This window comes from Lepidochelys olivacea (assembly GCF_965140295.1).
Source record: "Lepidochelys olivacea isolate rLepOli2 genome assembly, chromosome: 5".
NCBI lineage: Eukaryota > Metazoa > Chordata > Testudines > Cheloniidae > Lepidochelys > Lepidochelys olivacea.
The window spans coordinates 13576267-13597060 of NC_140415.1; the positions used below are offsets into that span (position 1 = coordinate 13576267).

General features: G+C 44.4%; 1 protein-coding gene across 1 annotated transcript in view; it reads right to left on the reverse strand.

Moving 5' to 3' along the window:
- Nucleotides 1–20794, reverse strand: part of LOXHD1 (lipoxygenase homology PLAT domains 1) — a gene marked incomplete at its 5' end in the record, with an annotated part of 327020 nt that overhangs the window by 225067 nt on the left and 81159 nt on the right. The window contains one exon of the mRNA XM_084628053.1: nucleotides 865–979. Coding sequence (XP_084484179.1) covers nucleotides 865–979 — 115 coding nt within the window. The remainder of the gene's footprint in view (nucleotides 1–864; nucleotides 980–20794) is intronic.

Below are 20794 nucleotides of genomic sequence, written 5' to 3' on the forward strand. Positions count from 1 at the left end.
CTTCCACAGCCTAGTGCCAGGCCCCATAAAGCAGGTTGATTGTTTTAAAAATTGCAGTGTTCTGAAATGTTTTCTTTATGTGCAGAGCTACACATTCAGCTGGTGTCCACTGGTATAGCTCCATCAAAGTCAATGGATTTACACTAGAGGAAGGTCTGGCCATACTTTCCTAATCCACTAACTCTTATTTGCACTGGTTCCAGACAGCTGGCCTTTATCTTTAGGACAAACCCTTTACATTCCATGCCCCATACAAACTTTTAACAGCACAGGTCAATGTTTTCTACTCTGGGTGCTGAGCACATGCAGCGTCTAATGATTTCTCTGGAAGTTATGGGTGGTCAGCAGTTATGAAAAACAGGCTACATACATAGGTGACTATACATGGAGCCAGGAGCCTAACTTTAGGCACCCAGATGAGAAAATATTGACCTTTCATTTCATATACTGTGATGAAAAAGTCAAGATGTACAAAGAACCCTACAGCTGTTATGATGGCGGATGTACAAAACTATGCGTGAAAGAGATGTAGGCACTCAAGGCATACAGGGCCCAGACCTGCAAGGCAATGAGTGCTCTCCACTCCAATCTATCTTCTTGCAAAATGAGAGTGTTCAGCAAATTGCAGGGTTGGACCTTACACAGTATGGTCTGCAGCACAACTTTACACATGACGGTTGTAGGGCACTGGAGTGAGAAATATCCAATAGTATGAATCTGCATTTTCCTTACAAAATCTGCACATATTTAGGCTATGTTCCATTTGCATCTATCAGCAAAATACTGTTATGTTTCAACAAAAGCAATACAAATTATTGAATGCAGAGTGGCCCTTAGGGTTATACAATTCTCTCTAATACTCACTTGCTGGTAAGATGAGTCTTCGGTGTGATCCCAAACTCTCCAAAGAGAGTAACAAAGACATTGGCATCAGTTCCTGCTCCTCGTACATCTCCTGTCACAGTCACCACCTCATAAACTGTCGAAGAAGAAAAGAAAAATCAAGACAATAGAAGGAATCCCTGGTTTTATGTTTAAAAGGACCCAACGTACTTTACAAATAAATTGAAATACAAATTACTCACAGATCACTTCACCCACTACTGAAATGCATCCATCTCTGGGATGGAACAACAATCACTGCTTAACACTACAGGTTAGAACTTATCCAACTAAAATTGTTGCAGATATTTATGTAGACAGATGGAATTTACTCAGATTGGTATTGGGCAGGACAGAGTTAATTCAAACAAAATAAGGCTCTGTGTGCATATCCATTCACATGTATACATATTTTTATGTATGTTATTTGTATAACAAGATTTTTTTTAAAAAAGTAGGTACCTAAAATTAGACTCCTCAGATTTTCAAAAATACCTAAGTGAAGGGACTTATACTTCACTTAGGTGCTTTTAAAAATTCCACCCTTAGATCCTTGGATTTAGGAGCCTAATTTTAGGTAGCCATGTGTGGAAACTTTTGCCATTATATCATGTCAAGTTAAAAAAAAGCACCCACTAGCTTGAGTTATAAATTCCTTCTACTGCCACTTTTCCAACTGCTCGTAACATCCTCAGACAAACTCCTTCATGGCTGAAGTGTTCCACACTTGGTCTAAGCCCGGAGGTAAATTTATATTTGTTATTTGAGTAAAATTGGTTGAGCTATTTTTGATTTATGCATGTGTCAAAGCAATGTACTCTTCCTTATTTGTTCCAATGAGATATTTGCATAAGGCTAACTGAGAAACAACTAAAGCTAGAAAGTTCAGATTTGATTTGTTTTGTACATCTCACTGAAGTGTAAATGTTAAAGAGTGGTGAAGACAGGGTGGCCATACAGAATGATCTGGGTCGCTTGGAAAGCCGGACCCATTCAAAGAAAATGAGTTTAAATACAAGCAAATGCAAGATCATGCATCTAGTAACAAAAAATGTAGGTCATACCTACAAGGAAAAAAAGGACTGTATCCTGGAAATCGGTAACTCTGAAAAGTGCTTAGCAGTTATAGAGGCCATACAATTCAGGAGTTCCCAGAGCAGTGCTGTGGCCAAAAGGGCTAGTGTGATGCTTGGATGTGTAAACAGGGGAGTAGTGAGCAGGACTAGAGAGGTGATTTTACCTCTTTACAGCATTGCTGAGACTGATACTGGAATGCTGCATCCAGTTCTTGTATCCACATTTTAAAAACAATGTTAAAAAATTGGAGAAGGTGCAGAGAAGAGCCACAAAAATTATCTGAAGGCAGGAAACAAATGCCTTATAGTGACAGACTGAAGGAACTCAATCTGTTTAGTTTACCAAAAAGAAGATGAAGAGAACTTGATTATTGTGTATAAGTGCCATCAAGGAGAGAAAATGGAGGGTCTATTAAAGGACTATTTAACTGAGCAGAGAAAAGCATAACAAGAACTAACAGCTGGAATTTAAAGCCAAACAAGTTCAAATTAGAAATAAGACAAATTTTTAACAGAGAGGATGATTAACCATTGGAAAAGGATTCTTCATCTCTTGCAGATTTCAAATCAAGACTGGATGCCTTTCTGAAAGAGATGCTTTAGTCAAACAAAAGTTATTGGGCTCAATGCAGAGGTAAGTGGATGAAATTCTATGGCCTCTGGGCTTGTCTACACTACAAAATTAAGTCAACTTATCTAATTCGACCTGGCACCTCCGAATTAATTAAGTCAATTGTGCGTGGCCACACCATGCTCATTGTGTGGATGGAGTGTTCCTCACTAGCAGTGCCTGTATCGACGCACAAAGCAGTGCATCGTGGGTAGCTATCCCAAAGTGCAACTTGCCGTAGTATGTTTTGGGAAGTTTGTGCAATGCCTCATGGGACCAAAACATTGTCACAGGGGAGAATGAGAACACTGGCATCACATTATGCACTGTGCTTAACGGCAAACAACCCAGTGGTTTTTGTGCCTTAAAGCTGCCACGCGTATGCCATAACCCCAGAAGCGTGGAGCCTGCTCAGTTGCGCATTCTTGCTGTGAGCACCTCAAACACCTCGCGCGCCTTCTCCTGCACTATTTCCAGAGCCGAAGTAGAGTCTGCCGCACGGAACATAGCAATGTCCTGCAAGTGGCCCTGCTGCAAGCCATTGAAAAAAACAATTCACAGTTGCTGGTGGCAGTCACAGAGCAGCTGCACTCTGTTGAGCACTGTTTCTGGTCCCGTGAAACAAGCACTGACTGGTGGGACCACATCGTTTTGCAGGTATGGGATGACAAGCAGTGGCTGCAGAACTTTCGAATGCAGAAGGCCACCTTCCAGGAACTTTGTTCAGAGCTTTCCCTCTGCCCTGCAGTTCAGCAACACAAAAATGAGAGCTGCTCTGACAGTGGAGAAGCAAGTGGCAATCGCTATTTGGAAGCTTGCAACACCAGACAGTTACTGGTCAGTGGGGAATCAATTTGTAGTAGGTAAATCAACCATGAGAGCTGCTATGCTCCAAGTGTGCTGGGCCATTAATTGACTTTTGCTACGACGGGGAGTGAGTCTGGGAAATGTGCGGGACATAGTGGATGGTTTTGCCGCAATTGGGTTCCCTAATTGTGATGGGGCAATAGATGGCATGCATATCCCCATCTTGGCACCAGACCACCTTGCCAAAGAGTACATAAACCAAAAGGGATACTTTTCAATGGTGTTGCAAACGCTGCTGGATCACAGTGGTGTTTCACCGACATCAGCGTAGGATGGTCGGGAAAGGTTCATGACGCACGCATCTTTAGGAACTCGGGTCTCTTCAAAAAGCTGCAATCCAGGACTTTCTTTCCAGACCACAAAATGAACACTGATGACATTGAGATGCCTATTGTAATCCTGGGGGAACCAGCCTACCCCTTTCTCCCATGGCTCATGAAGCCATACACCGGCTGTCTGGACAGCAGTAAGTAATGGTTCAACTATAGGTTCAGCAAGTGTAGAATGGTGGTTGAATGTGCCCTTGGTCATTTGAAAGGACGCTGGAGAAGTTTACTAACAAGGTTGGACCTTAGTGAAGAAAACATCCCCATGGTTATAGCTGCCTGCTGTGTGCTCCATAATATCTCTGAAAAAAGGGGAAAATTTTCTGCAGGGGTGGGCATTTGAGGCAGATCACATGGCAGCGATTTTTGAGCAGCCAAACACCAGGGCAATAAGAAGAGCACAGCAAGGGGCGCTGAGTATCTGTAAGGCTTTGAAAAGCCATTTCAGTAATGAGTCACAGTAATGTGAGCTGCTTGTCTGCATTGTGCTTTCCCAAATCTTCACCTGCCTTATATCACTGTCCCTGTAAAGCCAATCCCCCACTCAAGCCCACTGCTTCTACTCAATAAAGAACATTTATTTCTCAAGTCCATTTACTTTATTTAACAAACATAAGTAGAGGGAGAACAGAAAAAAAGGTAAGCTTGGGGAAAAGTGGTTGTAAAGTTGGAACGGGAAAAACATTTTCAGTCGTTTCCTGGGACCATCCTCTGCATAGCTGGAGAGGCTTCTTGTAAGCAGAGAGCCACAGCAACCCGCTTTTTCTTCACAGTAAACATGCAATACTACTGAATGTGTGTGCCCGCTAAAGTTTAACTGGACTTTGATTGTAACTGTATACTCACCAGAGGTGCCTTCCCTGGCATCACGGTTGGCCACCGTGATGTCCTGCAACCCACAGGGATTCAGGGTTAAAAATATTTCCTGGCTCTCGGGGAGAATGGATCCACCGCTCGCCTGTCTCCCATTCTCCTCCTCCTCTTCTTCCTCATCCACCATATCACCCCCCTTGTTGTCCCTAGACTCACACACCTGTGAGGTGTCCATGTTGCTTGTGGGGGTGCTGGTAGGGTCACCCCTGAGAATCACATGCAGCTCGTTGTATATCCGGCATGTGTGGGATTCAGCACCAGAATGACTGTTCACCTCCCTTACCTTCTGGCATGCTTGGAAAAGTTCTTTTATTTTCACATGGCACTGCTGTGCGTCCTTCAGTGTAGCCCTTCTCCCTCATTCCACAAGCGATCTTTGCATAGATGTCAGCATTTCTTCTGCTGCATCGGAGTTCTGCCTGCACAGACTCTTCTCCCCACATAGTGAGGAGATCCACCACCTCCTGTGCAGACCAGGCTGGAGCGCTTTTGGGGCATGTAGTCTCCATGATCAGCTGTGCTCAAGCTGGCATGCTCCCAATGCTGATCAAACAGGAAATAGGAAATCAAAATTCCTGGGGCTTTAGCAGGGGAGGGCCTGTTTCCTGTGTACCTGGCTGCAGTGCAGCAGAGTTGAGAACGATCTCCAGAGTGGTCACAGATGAGCGTTGTGGGACACAACCTGGAGGCCAATTAAGTCGAATTACACAGTGCTGCATCTGCACTACCTCACAGTCAACCCATGAAAATCAAATTAAGCGCTACACTTCTCAGAGAGGTGGATTACAGAAGTCAACATTAGAGGTGACTTAGGTTGGCATAAAGGACCTGGTTGTGTAGACACATACATTAACAGGTATTAAGGTGGCTTCCTTTGCCCTAACTTTTTATTGTAGACCAGGCCTCTGTTATACATGGCAGACTAGGTGATTTAATGGTCCTTTCTGGCCTTAAGATCTATGAATATTAGATATCTTTGATATCAACTATATTTCTAGGCACAAAGTGGCGGAGTTAAGGCTGAACTTCCGACCTTTAAACTCGGCAGTCCCATCTTAACATTGTGAGGATGTAAATTTTGTCTGGGCCTGTAATAATTATTACATATTCTATTATTGCACATTTCTGTGGCTGCAGACATACGCACATAGAAAAGAAACAAAGCATTCACCAGCACTGTTCACACTGGGCAGAAATAACAGTCATCTGCTATCCCCCATCTCAACACACCAGCAGGAAAGAAACTCATTCAGAGTTTTAGCCAAAAGGTCTAGGAAATATTTGGCTGGAAAGAAAAATGAGCTAGTTTACACCAAGTCCTGATGGCAGGCAAACTCTGCTATACAGACAACACTGAAATGGTCTAGATCGGATGTTCCCAAACTGTGATCTATAAGGACTTTACTGGAGACTGACTGGTCGCATAGTGCTGGCTTCTCCTCCTTATTTCCAGCTGTTCCATTGATTTAAGCCATCTAGAAATACCCACATACTTTCCTAGTATCATCTTTCAATGAAAGCAATTGCTGTAGCTTCCACAGTGATCTGGCACATTCACAAACAGGACAGGGAGTGGGCCACATGACAATCTGTCTATTAAAACCTGGTTAGTGCTCTACTAAAGTTTGCAAAAAGAAAAGGAGTACTTGTGGCACCTTAGAGACTAACCAATTTATTTGAGCATGAGCTTTCGTGAGCTACAGCTCACTTCATGAAGTGAGCTGTAGCTCACGAAAGCTCATGCTCAAATAAATTGGTTAGTCTCTAAGGTGCCACAAGTACTCCTTTTCTTTTTGCGAATACAGACTAACACGGCTGTTACTCTGAAACCTACTAAAGTTTGAGAATTCCTTGGGCGAGGTGCCTTATGCTTGTGCTCAAAGGAAAACAAGGTTTTGTATTAACTGCATAGCATGAATAGGAAACCCACAGCAGGCAAACCAATTTTTTGCCTCCATAGAGCAATGTTTCACTTTCAGCTTCCCCCAGCTTGTAGGTCCTTGTTGGTCACTGATACAAGCTGTGAATGATTGGTATGTTGCTAATGGTCAGAACCTTTAGTCACATTTCCAACCAATGAAAATAAACTTATAAATTCCCTTCTCCCTCCCCTGATAATTCACCACTGGCTATTTTATGGTTTTCAATTTTGTATTAGTTTTTTTTTAGAAATGCCAAAATTCCCTCAGAAAATAACTTATAATAATGCATAGGCCCTTTCCTCCAATGATCTCAAAGCACTTTATAATATTTAGCACTCGCATTCAGTAGCATTTAAGGTCTTCCAGATGCTTTATAAACATTAGCTAATTACAAAGATGAATTAATTAAGTTTCATAACACCCCTTCCAGACTGGTTGGAGAGAGCCAATAGCAGCACTCCACCTGCTGGGGCACAGGCAGTGAGGCCTACAATAAAACAAGAACTCTCCCAAGTGAGGTCTGGTATACACACTACACAGTTAGGTCAAGGTAAAGCAGCTTAGGTCTGATGTAAGTGCCCTACTACACCAACATCATAACTCCACCTCCACAAGAGGTGTAGGGCTTATGTCGCTGTAGTTAGAGCGATGCAGTGTCAGTATAGACACTGCCTTACTTACATCAGCTGTTAGCTGTCTTGTCAATTTCATGGCAGGAATAAGTTAAGTTTCAACTTAAGTTTCTAGTGTAAACATACTCTCTGCCTCATAATTAAAAATCACCAGAAATCATGGTTACCTTTCAGCAGCTTTAATCAGAATTCACATATTATATAGAGGGCCATTTACTGCCTGATTTTTTATTTAGATAGAGGGACATTTTGATTTTGTTTTTGTTTTATTAAAGGAGCACGACCGTCTAATCCAGAGAGGGGGGAAAGGTTTGTATTTGTTGGGGCAGACAATGATATTTCAGCTTGTACAGGATAACATGTGGGGCATGCCACATAGCAACTGCTCCAACTGCCATTCAGATTGCAGAAAACCTGTTAAAAGAAGGGAAATTAATGATATTCCCTCTGCTACTCTATGCTAGCGCCACTTGGTGCCACTCCACTGGAGTCAAGTGGCCCTACAGCCAGCTCGGCCAGGTAGAATAGGCTCACACTGGCTTCTGGTGGTGTTGGGATCTCAGGACTGGATGCGGGGTAGGGGGGGGAATATACATGGGTAGTTTAAAGCCACCTCTGAACAAGTGTCAACCCCACCTCCCCCAAGCTGCACCACCTTGTTCTCAGCTGCAGCCAAACATAAAGGCCATGGGATCCAATAAGAAACTAAGCTGGGGCTCCATTGTGGCTTTTAGCCATAAATCCAATTTTGGGGTAGCACTGAGCCACATCAGCCCAGTGGGAGCTCCAGGGGGGATTATTCTGCTGGTGCTCCCAGGTGCGCAAGATGACATACCTATGGCATGCTCCCCAAGGATGGCACAGCATGTTCCCCTCTGTCTGCCTAGACAGCATGCCAGCTGGTGCAGAGGGAAAGTCAGGTCATGGCTACGCTAACACTTTTATCAGTAAAACCACAGGCACTGACTTTCTAATGTGCCAGGTGGGGCTTCCTGAGGCTCTGCCCCAGGCCCCGCCCCCACTTCACCCCTTCTCTCAAGCCCCCACCCTGCCTCTCCCTGCCCCCACCCCTTCCTGCCCCATTCCACCCCTTCCCACAAGCGCACCCCGCTCTCGGGCTTCCCTCCCCCAGCACCTCCTGCACGCCACGGAACAGCTAACCCACGACAGGTGGGAAGCATTGGGAGGGAGGGGGAAGCGCTGATCAGCAGGGCCACCAGCAGGTGGGAGCCCTGGAGCACCCACAGAGTTGGCGCCTGTGGGTAAAACTTTTGTCATTCGGGGTGTATGAAACAAACAACCCCTGACTGACATAAATTACACTGACAGAAGTGCCGCTGTGGACAGCGCTATGGCGGGGGGAGACACTCTCCTGCTGACATAGCTACCGCCACTCGTTGGAGGGGTTTCGTTGGCACAGAGCAGCTACACGGAGCAGCTGCAGCTGTGCCGCGGTAAGATCTGCACTGTAGACATAGCGTCAGTCTCTGTCCTTCCTCTCTCCCTCTGGCATTGCTTGCAGCCCAGGAGCAGACCCTGTCATTGTATCCAGCTGATGTGCAGGGTGTGAGGGTTCAGACAGGGACCTGTAAAAGATCCCTGTCTGAAGACTCCCCTTCCCACGCAGAAACCAGGCAACATCTGGTCGCTTGCTTTTTTAAAGGTGATGGCATTAACCTTTGTGCCCATCCTTGTTTTTCATTCTAGGTGGCCACGTGAGTGTACTGATGAAAAGTCACTTCCTCAGTTATTTGAGAAACAGGCCTATGGAAGGACAATGAATACCTTTAAAATCAGCTGCCGCAACAAATTACACCCTTAAGATACCAGTGTTATATCAAGAACAAGCATATAGTCTGTCAAAATTTCATCAGTTGTTTAGTGAGTTACTTCATGACTAGTGAAGCATTCAGAGTTGTTACAAATTGTATGTTGCAGACAATATAAGTTATACTTGTCTACATCTCCCTCATTAAGCACCCTCTTCTTTTGTGTCCCTGAATGGGATTGCTGTGCATTTTATCTCCACTTATTCACATCACTGGCAAACTACACGATGGCGGAGGGTGAGTCTGTGGAATAGATAGTCTAGGTTGATTTCCCTTCACTTCCAAAGCTTCCTAGATACTAGACTATAAGATATCAAAGAAAAATAAAAGAAGAAACTAGTAGCAAAAAAAAGTGTAACTTCTATACTTCCTGCAAAGGGAGTTGTACCGGTACATGGAAGCACAACTTTGTGACTAGGTACAGATGTGTGTTACATGCACAGGACAAAGAACACAATTTATTCACATAGTAGAGCAGGGTTGGTTTCTTGGCAGTGCACATATCCACAGTTATTAAGGGCAAGAATTTAAGCATGGAGGACACAAACAGATACAATGAACTCTGCTTGGGGAACATGTGCTATTATTAAAAACACTGTTAAGTACCAATTAAAATTAAGATTCCACAGAGGGACAAAATGGAGACAGAGGGAAATGGGAGCCAAGCAGAATTTGCAATATCAGAAGGCCATTTAATAAGCTGCTTAGGCAATTCCACAACGTACTACTGGAAGTGAGAGGCTATTGCAATTCCCAGCTCTTGCACTACAGCCAGTACACCCATCTGCCTAAGTAAATGACATTATAAGACTTCCATGTCATGAAGACATCATCATGAAAACAGAGACACATTGCTTCTCTTGAAACTAGAGTCTAATGCTATCTGACTCCCTTTAACACAGAGTCAGAGCAGAATCCATTGTGCTCAAGAAGCAGAAAGTTCCATTTCCTTATAGCAGTGGGACCACACTGTAAAACTTGGATCTGGAGCTGAACTGCCTCAAAGTTCAGAGATCTTTGTGTCCAGGTCTGGTTCAGACCTTGTCTTTATTATTTTTCATTTTTGTATATATTTGAACCATTGCAAAAATCAACAGGCCTGATTCGCCACTGCCTTGTATCATGTATATACCCGTGTCAAATGAGGAAGTGTGTGGAAAGGGCTACAATTCTCACGGGCTAGCCTTTTACACCCATTTTGCACTCACTCTCCACAGACGTATGAGGCTACATGTGACACAAGTCTGCTCTTGAGTAAATTGGCTATTCTGGCTTTGAGAGAATGTACCCAGCCCTCTTGAATCCAAAGCTAAACATCCTGTACTTTACTACCTGAGGCAATACAGTTGAATTAGGTGAAAATCTTGAAATCAGAATTCTGCAGGAGCCACACTTACATCCAAAGGTGGAATTTGGTTTAGAGATCTCAATGTTGTTACATCAGTGCTACAGCTCTGAAGAGGTAGATTAGGTCCTAGAAAAAAGACTCTGGTTAAACACTTGAATTTAATACTGTGACAGGGTCAGGCCAGATGGCTACAAAAGAGTGGTCGAAGGTAGATACATTAGTTCCAGGTTAAGCAGGTCCCTTTTCCCTGGGTAAAATAACAGGGACTATTCCAGAACACTCAGGAACTTTCTGGAAACAATTAAGGCAGACAGGCTGATTAGAACACCTGCAGCCAATCAAGAAGCTGCCAGAATCAATTAAGACAGGCAGGCTAATCAGGGCACCTGGGTTTAAAAAGGCAGCTCACTTCAGTTTGTGGTGTGTGTGCGAGGAGCTGGGAGCAAGAGGCACTAGGAGCTGAGAGTGAGAATGTGGACTGTTGGCGGACTGAGGAGTACAAGCATTATCAGACAGCAGGAGGAAGGTCCTGTGGTGAGAATAAAGAAGGTGTTGGGGAAAGGCCATGGGGAAGTAGCCCAGGGAGTTGTAGCTGTCACACAGCTGTTATAGGAGCCTCTGTAGACAGCTGCAATCCACAGGGCCCTGGGCTGGAACCCAGAGTAGAGGACAGACCTGAGTTCCCTCCATCCCCCACAACTCCCTACTTGATACTGGAGGAGTTGACCTGGACTGTGGATTCACGAAAATGGCCAAACTGAGGGCCAAACAGTGCCCTAAGTAACTTGCCCAGGTCAATTCAGGGAGTCAGCATGAGAGCCATTATTAGACTCAGGAATGCCTGGCTCCCAGTTTTGTGCTTGGATCTCATGTGTCTCTCAGTGAGAGTCAGATAAAAGCAATGTCTATTTCCCCAAGAGGCTTGCACAGCAGTCACTAGTGCAGACTATCCTGTTCCAATTATCACATCAATTACTGAATACTTCAATAATAGCAAGTGAAGCCTAGTTCAAACTCTGTCTCATCTGGTGGATATTGAATCCCCAGCTGAGACCATGATTAAGCTGACTAGTGATATGTCTTAAGAAATGCTGATGAAAGTCTTATCATAGATACTTCATCTCTTATTGACAGAACTGGGTGGCCAGTCTTCAAGGCATACAAAATATTAATGAGTAGAACATAGGCAAAGGGGAACAAATCCCACTGTTTTGTGATATACTGCAGGTACGCTACAGCTTCTTATGAGCATGCACAGTCTCTGATTTGAAGAATAGTACACAATTAAGGGAAACAATATACACAGACAACTTTGCCAGAGATTAGCATCCAAAACTGATTCATTTTAGGAGCGGGATGTAGAAAGTGCAAAATCCATTTATACAGATACACTGTGGTGACTGATACAACTTGCATCCAGTTACTAATCCTGGACGAAGAGAGGGTTATGATTAACCCAGCCATTTTCAGGTGTCAGACAAGAGGAAACACTTATTTCCAAAGCTGTTGGTGAAACAATTGTAATGTCTGAAAGATGCCAGCTTGAGACAGTGGTAGTGGTAAGATTTACACTCCAGCTTGGAGTGAACGAAGTGTTCGCGTATGCAAACCACAGTCCTTTCTTCTAGGGAATTGTGACCGGTGCCTAGAATGGATCAGTGCTGAGAATGCCTCACTCAGGGCATACTGCAAGAAACAGGGCAGACACACCCCAAAAGAGCTTCTGTAGCACCACACTGGTTAACTAGAAGCTAAAACACAGGTCCCTTCTGGCATTCCAGCCCCTGGTTGCCATCCAGACAAACTGGTTTTATATGACGAATAACATGAGGGGGAAAGGAGTCCAGGAGAGCTGGCTATATTTTAAAGAATCCTTATTGAGGTTACAGGAACAAACCGTCCCAATGTGTAGAAAGAAGAGTGAATATGACAGGCAACCAGCTTGGTTTAACAGTGAAATCCTTGCTGATCTTAAACACAAAAAAGAAGCTTACAAGAAGTGGAAGATTGGACAAGTGACCAGGGAAGAGTATAAAAATATTGCTCAGGCATACAGGAGTGAAATCAGGAAGGCCAAATCACACTTGGAGTTGCAGCTAGCAAGATATATTAAGAGTAACAAGAAGGGTTTCTTCAGGTATGTTAGCAACAAGAAGAAAGTCAGTGAAAGTGTGGGCCCCTTACTGAATGAGGGAGGCAACCTAGTGACAGGTTTCAGAGTAACAGCCGTGTTAGTCTGTATTCGCAAAAAGAAAAGGAGGACTTGTGGCACCTTAGAGACTAACCAATTTATTAGAGCATAAGCTTTCGTGAGCTAGCTCACGAAAGCTTATGCTCTAATAAATTGGTTAGTCTCTAAGGTGCCACAAGTCCTCCTTTTCTTTTTGCGAACCTAGTGACAGAGGATGTGGAAAAAGCTAATGTACTCAATGCTTTTTTTGCCTCTGTCTCCACAAACAAGGTCAGCTCCCAGACTACTGCACTGGGCAGCACAGCATGGGGAGGAGGCGACCAGCCCTCTGTGGAGAAAGAAGTGGTTCAGGACTATTTAGAAAAGCTGGACGAACACAAGTCCATGGGGCCGGATGCGCTGCATCCGAGAGTGCTAAAGGAATTGGCAGATGTGATTGCAGAGCCATTGGCCGTTATCTTTGAAAACTCATGGCGATCGGGGGAAGTCCCGGACGACGGGAAAAAGGCTAATGTAGTGCCCATCTTTAAAAAAGGGAAGGAGGAGGATCCTGGGAACTACAGGCCAGTCAGCCTCACCTCAATCCCTGGAAAAATCATGGAGCAGGTCCTCAAGGAATCAATTCTGAAGCACTTGGAGGATCAGGAACAATCAGCATGGATTCACGAAGGGCAAGTCATGCCTGACTAATCTAATTGCCTTCTATGGGGAGATAACTGGCTCTGTGGATGAGGGGAAAGCAGTGGACATGTTATTCCTTGACTTTAGCAAAGCTTTTGATATGGTCTCCCACTGTATTCTTGCCAGCAAGTTAAAGAAGTATGGGCTGGATGAATGGACTATAAGGTGGATAGAAAGTTGGCTAGATCGTCGGGCTCAACAGGTAGCTCCATATCTAGTTGGCAGCCAGTATCAAGCGGAGAGCCCAAGGGTCAGTCCTGCGGCCGGTTTTGTTCAATATCTTCATTAATGATCTGGAGGATGGCGTGGACTGCACCCTCAGCAAGTTTGGAGATGACACTTGCATTGCCAACAGATCGAGGGACGTGATCATTCCCCTCTATTCGACATTGGTGAGGCCTCATCTGGAGTACTGTGTCCAGTTTTGTAATTCTCTTGATTACAATGGCAATCCTTTTGTTAAGCTGTCAAGGGTCATATACAGGTTAGCTGGTTTGCCAGCATAGGGTAGTCTAGCTAAGAGAGCAAGAGAAAGAAACAAAAGCCTTTGGAACCCAAACTATGTGGAAGTAACAAGTTTTCAAGCTCCACAGCGCCCTTCTTCAGGCCTGGGAATGGTGGTAGAGTGTCACAGCTAGAATCATAGAATCATAGAATATCAGGGTTCGAAGGGACCCCAGAAGGTCATCTAGTCCAACCCCCTGCTCAAAGCAGGACCAATTCCCAGTTAAATCATCCCAGCCAGGGCTTTGTCAAGCCTGACCTTAAAAACCTCTAAGGAAGGAGATTCTACCACCACCCTAGGTAACGCATTCCAGTGTTTCACCACCCTCTTAGTGAAAAAGTTTTTCCTAATATCCAATCTAAACCTCCACCACTGCAACTTGAGACCATTACTCCTCGTTCTGTCATCTGCTACCACTGAGAACAGCCTAGAGCCATCCTCTTTGGAACCCCCTTTCAGGTAGTTGAAAGCAGCTATCAAATCCCCCCTCATTCTTCTCTTCTGCAGGCTAAACAATCCCAGCTCCCTCAGCCTCTCCTCATAACTCATGTGTTCCAGTCCCCTAATCATTTTTGTTGCCCTTCGCTGGACTCTCTCCAATTTTTCCATATCCTTCTTGTAGTGTGGGGCCCAAAACTGGACACAGTACTCCAGATGAGGCCTCACCAATGTCGAATAGAGGGGAACGATCACATCCCTCGATCTGCTCGCTATGCCCCTACTTATACATCCCAAAATGCCATTGGCCTTCTTGGCAACAAGGGCACACTATTGACTCATATCCAGCTTCTCGTCCACTGTCACCCCTAGGTCTTTTTCCGCAGAACTGCTGCCTAGCCATTCGGTCCCTAGTCTGTAGCTGTGCATTGGGTTCTTCCATCCTAAGTGCAGGACCCTGCACTTATCCTTATTGAACCTCATCAGATTTCTTTTGGCCCAATCCTCCAATTTGTCTAGGTCTTTCTGTATCCTATCCCTCCCCTCCAGCGTATCTACCACTCCTCCCAGTTTAGTGTCATCCGCAAATTTGCTGAGAGTGCAATCCACACCATCCTCCAGATCATTTATGAAGATATTGAACAAAACCGGCCCCAGGACCGACCCTTGGGGTACTCCACTTGATACCGGCTGCCAACTAGATATGGAGCCATTGATCACTACCCGTTGAGCCCGACAATCTAGCCAGCTTTCTACCCACCTTGTAGAAAGTGGGTAGAAAGCTAGATATATCTCCATTGCTACAATGATCACCCCCCGCCCCCCAGGCCAAAATAAACCACATTTCAAGATTCATGGGTCCTACACATGCCTGTCACAACACGTGGTGCACCTCACTCAGTGCATCAAATCCCACAACAACAGCTAGGTGGGTGAAACCAGACAATCAATACGCTCTCAAATGAATGCACACAGAAAAATGATAAACAGACAGAAACACCCTATCGCCCATGGGTGAACACTTTTCACAAAACAATCATGCCATATCTGACCTCTTGGCCCTTATCCTGAAAGGAAACCTACACAACACCTTCAAAAGAGGAGCCTGAGAACTTAAATTCATAACTCTGCTAGACCCCAAAAATCATACACTCAATGGAGAAGAGGGTTTTGTGTCTCATTATAAAAATCTGTAAACCACTAACTCTCCATTGTTCTATGACTACGGAGCATGATGATGATGATATTGTCACAATTCCCATCTATGGCTATGCATATGACTCCAAAGTCTGAATCCTGATGCACAGAGTTGGCCACACTGAGGTCATAGGAAGTCTGTATCCATGATGTTAGAGGATGCAGCTCTGTGGCACCTTTCATGTGCAGCCTGGAGACAATTTCATTGATCCCACTTGAACCTGTTGGATGCTCATCTTATAAGAGACTTCCAGTGAGTTCTGTTCCGAGCCATTTTCTCAAGCTCTTCGAGATTGATGCCAGCCCACTGGAGACTGCTCTTCAAGTGATCTTTGAAGCACTTATATGGAAAACGCTTCTTTCTTTTACCTGTCTCAGCTCGCTATACAGGATCTGTTTTGGGAGGTGGTGCTCCTTCATTCTGATGAGATCGTCCAGTCCACCTAATTGGTGCTCTCAGTAGTATTTCCTTGATGCTGGCTGTGTTTGCTCTCTCAAGAACTTTAATATTGATCGCTCTGTCCTGCCAGCGAATGCTCATTATTGAGCGCATGTGAAATTGCTCAAGCTGTTTAAAGTGCTGGCTCTGAAGAGTCCATGTCTCAGAACCATAGAGGAGAGATGTTAGAACCACTACACTGTAGATCTTCAATTTGGTGGAGAGATGAATGTTGTGTTGGTTAAGGACTTTTGTTCGGAGTCAGCCACGGTCCTGGCTGGCTTTACTGATTCTGGTGGCAATTTCCTTATCAAGGGAACGATCACTAGAGATGGTGCTGCCCAAATACTTTAACTGATCCACATTTTTCAGCTGTGTGCCTTGGATGGAGATGGCTGGCACTGGGGCATTGGAATGAGGTGCTGGGTGGAACAAGACCTCTGTCTTACCAAGACTGAGGGTGAGGCCAAAGAGCTGGGATGCTTCAGAAAAATCATGGAATCATAGAATATCAGGGTTGGAAGGGACCTCAGGAGGTCATCTAGTCCAATCCCCTGCTCAAAACAGGACCAATCTGCAACTAAATCATCTATCAGCGACAACCTGAAGGTAGTTATGTCTATGGACCAACAGGGTGCAGTCATCTGCAAAAAGTGTCTCAACTAGAAGTCTCTCCAGAATCTTGGTCCTATCGTTTAGTCTTCAAAGATCAGAGATCCATCGAGTTCGTAACGGATGTATATCCCTGATCCAAGTCCCTTGTGATGTGGCTGAGGACACAGGCAAAGAACAAGCTGAACGGCACTGGAGCAAGTACATAGCTTTGCTTCACTCCATTTCAGATTTCAAATGCATCAGAAGAATCACCATTCAAGAACACTTGCACTATCAAATGGACATGGAACAGACAGATGATTTGTATGAACATTCTTTCTTTGGCAGCCCAGTTTATGTAGAATAGCCCTTAGACATTCTCAGTTGATCATATCAAAGTCTTTGGTCAAGTCAATGAAAACTGCATACAGGTCCAAGTTCTGCTCTAAAATATTTTTCCTGGACCTGCCTTATGATAAAAATCATGTCCCTAGTACTGTGAGCTGGTCTGAAACCACACTGCACTTCTGGCAGATTCTCTTCAGATATATTTGCAATGAGTCTGTTCAGCAGAATGCGAGCTAGTATTTTCCCCGCTATACAGAGGAGAGAAATGCCTATGTGGTTTCCACAGTCAGGTTTGCTGCCTTTGTTTTTGAATAGTGGTACAATAATAGCATCTCTGAAGTCTTTTGGCATTCTTCTTACTTCCAAATGCTACTCAAGATGTCATGAAACACCTCAATAGCCTTTGGACCTGCAGCTTTGTACAGTTCTGGTGGAATTCTATCCTTTCTGGATGCTTTGCCGGAATTCAATTGTTTGATGGCTTTCATGACCTCTTCAACTCATGGAGGGAGGTCGAGATCCTCTTTAATGGGTTTCCCGTGTCATTGATCAATGACACATCGATCAACCATGGATGGTCTATTGTGTAGACTGTTGAAGTGTTCAGCCCATCTCTGTATGTTTCCTTCCTAGTCTTTGATGAGGGTTGTGCCATCTGCTGACTTCAGGGGAGCTGTGCCAGATTTAAATGATCGGTAGTCTGCTTTAAGAGAGACAAAGAACATCTCTGCATTATTCGTATCTGTGTAATGCTGAACTTCTACAGCTTTTCTCTCCCACCACTCATCCTGCATTCTCCTCAGTTCACACTGGGCCTTGCTCTGTAGATACTTATTCCTATCTTTCTTTGAGATGGAAGTGAGATTGTTCTGCAATTCAGCAAATGCTCTCTGTTTGTCACTTAGGAGTTTGGAAATGTCCTCGTTCTCATTGAACCAATCTTGGTGTACCCTTTTCTTTAGCCCCAGCACTGATTTAGATATGTCCATAATCACATCTTTGAGCTGGTTCAATTTTTCAGTTGGGTTGCCAGTGAATGGTGAGCATGAAAAAAGCTTGTCATCAAGTGACTGCTGAAACTGCACCTGATAGTTGATGTGCTAGAGCTTTGCTATGTTGAAGGCTATTGTGTTTAGCTTGGGGCACTTGCGCTATGAAGGGACTATATGCAGGCTGAGTATTGTTCTTGCCAAACTGGGGTCTGTCCAGCATTCTGTGCCATGCTCCAGCTCTGGTAATTCTGACATCGTGGATGTCTCATTGGCAGATGGTACATAATCGATCAGGTGTCATTGTTTGGACCATAGGTGCATCCACGTTGTTTTATACTTATCATTTTGCCTAAAGATGGTGCTAGTGATGAGCAGACTATATTCTGCACATTTACCGAAAAGGAGGAATCCGTTGCTGTTCATCTTTCCCACTCCATATTGTCCTACCATACCTCTCCAGTCACTGCTGTCTCTACCAACTCTAGTGTTGAAGTCTCCCAGCAAGATGAGCTTGTCATATGTAGGGGATGATCTCAGGATGGAGTCCAGGTCAGAGTAGAACTGCTCTTTGCCTTCCTCTGTGCTGGTCAGTGTAGACACGGATGACAGTGACATGCCATGAAGGGCTCAGGGGAACCTAAGTTTCATGAGCAGTTCGTTCAGGACAATAGAGAGGTCAGGAAGTTGTTTCCGGAAAGACGTTCTTATTGCAAATCCAGCTCCATGGATCCTGTCATCATCCTCTGCTTTTCCTTTCCAGAAGAAAGTGTAGTCATCTCCTAGCTCACAGATGGAGCCTTCTCCAGACAGTCTAGTCTCACTCAGTGCTGCAATATCAATATTGTAGCGGGCAAGTTCTCTAGAGACAAGAGCTGTTCTTCTCTCAGGCATTTGTGCATCTTCTCTGTCCATAAGGGAGCGGACGTTCCACAGTCCTAGAATGAGTCTTTTCTTCTTTGTTGTTTTTTGACCACTGCAGGATGATCTGCCAGCCATGGTAGTCGGCCAGATATTATGGGGCAGGCAATGTTTACAAGCACCTTTTCAAGCCCCCTCCCTTTAGAAAGGTGAGCAGTGCTATCCTAAAAAGGTCTGCTCAGCCACCTAGGATGGTGCCAAACTTCTCCGCTGCCCCGGGGATAGAGCTGAATGACCACTAGTCCCAAGGCCACCAAAGATGATATTGATGGGATGAGATTTGCAAGAAAAACAAACTGTTCAGGAAATGTTTGAGCGAGAAAGCCGCTGCATAGAGGCAGTCCCACTCTCTCAGCCATGGAAGCCGGATTCCAGCAGCATGGAGAATCATTATGTCTGGGGACTTCTTTAGCTGCAGTGGGTGATCAGGACACCTTTGGTGCCTTGTCATGGGATGTATGAGGGGTATTAGGGAGGGGTAGAACCTCTGTCATATGAACACGTCATGCTCCGTAGGGAGTAGTTCATCCGCTTTGGTCCCCACCTACATCCAGCTCTCACTGGTGGCTCCAAGTAATTGTTTGCATGCGACAGTGTCCACATCCTGGTAACCGCTTCGACGAGTGGGCTAAATTAGCTAAGGGTAGCCGATAGGTCTTTTACCCTTGGTGAGATAGGGAAATTGCCTTTCTCTATCATGTGAAGACTGTTCTGGCGGATTGGGCAGAGGAAATCAATTTGTGATTCAATTGCCATGAAGGCAGATCAGCAGCATGCTGTGTCCAATGACTGCAGAGGTTTCTTGCAACACGTGTTAACTCCTCATGCTTAACAATCTGTTCCACCTTGTATTTAGCTGTAACGCTGTGATTACCCTTTCCAGACCTGAAGAAGAGCTCTGTGGAGCTCAAAAGCTTGTCTCTCTCACCCACAGAAGTTAGTCCAATAAAAGATATTACTTCACCTACCCTGTCTCTCTGGAAATAACATATTATTATTATTTATTGGTATTACTCACACATTAGTCAGGCTCCAACGGAGATCAGGGTAGGTGCTAGATTGTACTAGGTGCTGGGCCATATCCACCCTCATTAGCTCTACCAAAAGTAATTTTCCCTCTGTTGATATTCACCCTTTCTTGTCAACTGTTGGGAACAGGCTACATCCACCCTGTTCGAACTGGCTTTGTTAGCACTGATCCCCCACTTGGTAAGGTAAATCCCGTCTTTTCATGTGCTGTATTATATATACCTGCCTACTGTGTTTTTCACTCCATGGATCTGATGAAGTGGATTTTAGCCCACAAAAGCTTATGCCCAAATAAATTTGTTAGTCTCTAAGGTGCCACAAGGACTCCTTGTTGTTTTTACAAACAGATAGTAATTTATATTGTAAGCTGTTGAGGACAGGCACTAAGAGGCAAAAGGTGTGAGGAGAGAATTATGTTGTAAATATCACTGTTTAATTGCTTGCTTTCCTGCCGCCTTCCCCTTCTTTAGAATATTGCCTATTTAGACTGTAAACTCCTCTGTACACATGCTTTATCTTCTCATTTCTATGTGAAACACCTAGCACACCTTGGCAGTCCAGAAATATTAATAATATTGAAACATGCCCTGTACATTCATGGCTAATTAGGCCAAAAGGTCTAGGAAAACATTAGATAGTAACTATAGATTACGGATACTATAGATTCTGTTGAGAGCCTCAGAAACTTGCCAGTTTTATCAAAGATGAATAGGTTTATGTCAGTAGCTGAAGTCTCTTATACTTTCCTATATTTCCAATAGAGAATTCCTTGAATATTGTAAATATTCACTTAGGGCTGACTCCTGGAAGGTGCTGATAATTCTGACCCCATTCTAGCAAAACACTGAACCATGAGCTTAACTTTCAGTGCTTGATCAGAGTCTCAGAAATGTACCTAAAAGCATTTGCAATATATTAAGGGGGCCAGTACTGTACACTAAAAAGAATTGCATATATTAGTTGAAGATTCACAAAACATAGCATTTCACCATAGAATTCTATCATCCACATAGAATCATAGAATATCAGGGTTGGAAGGGACCTCAGGAGGTCATCTAGTCCAACCCCCTGCTCAAAGCAGGACCAATCCCCAACTA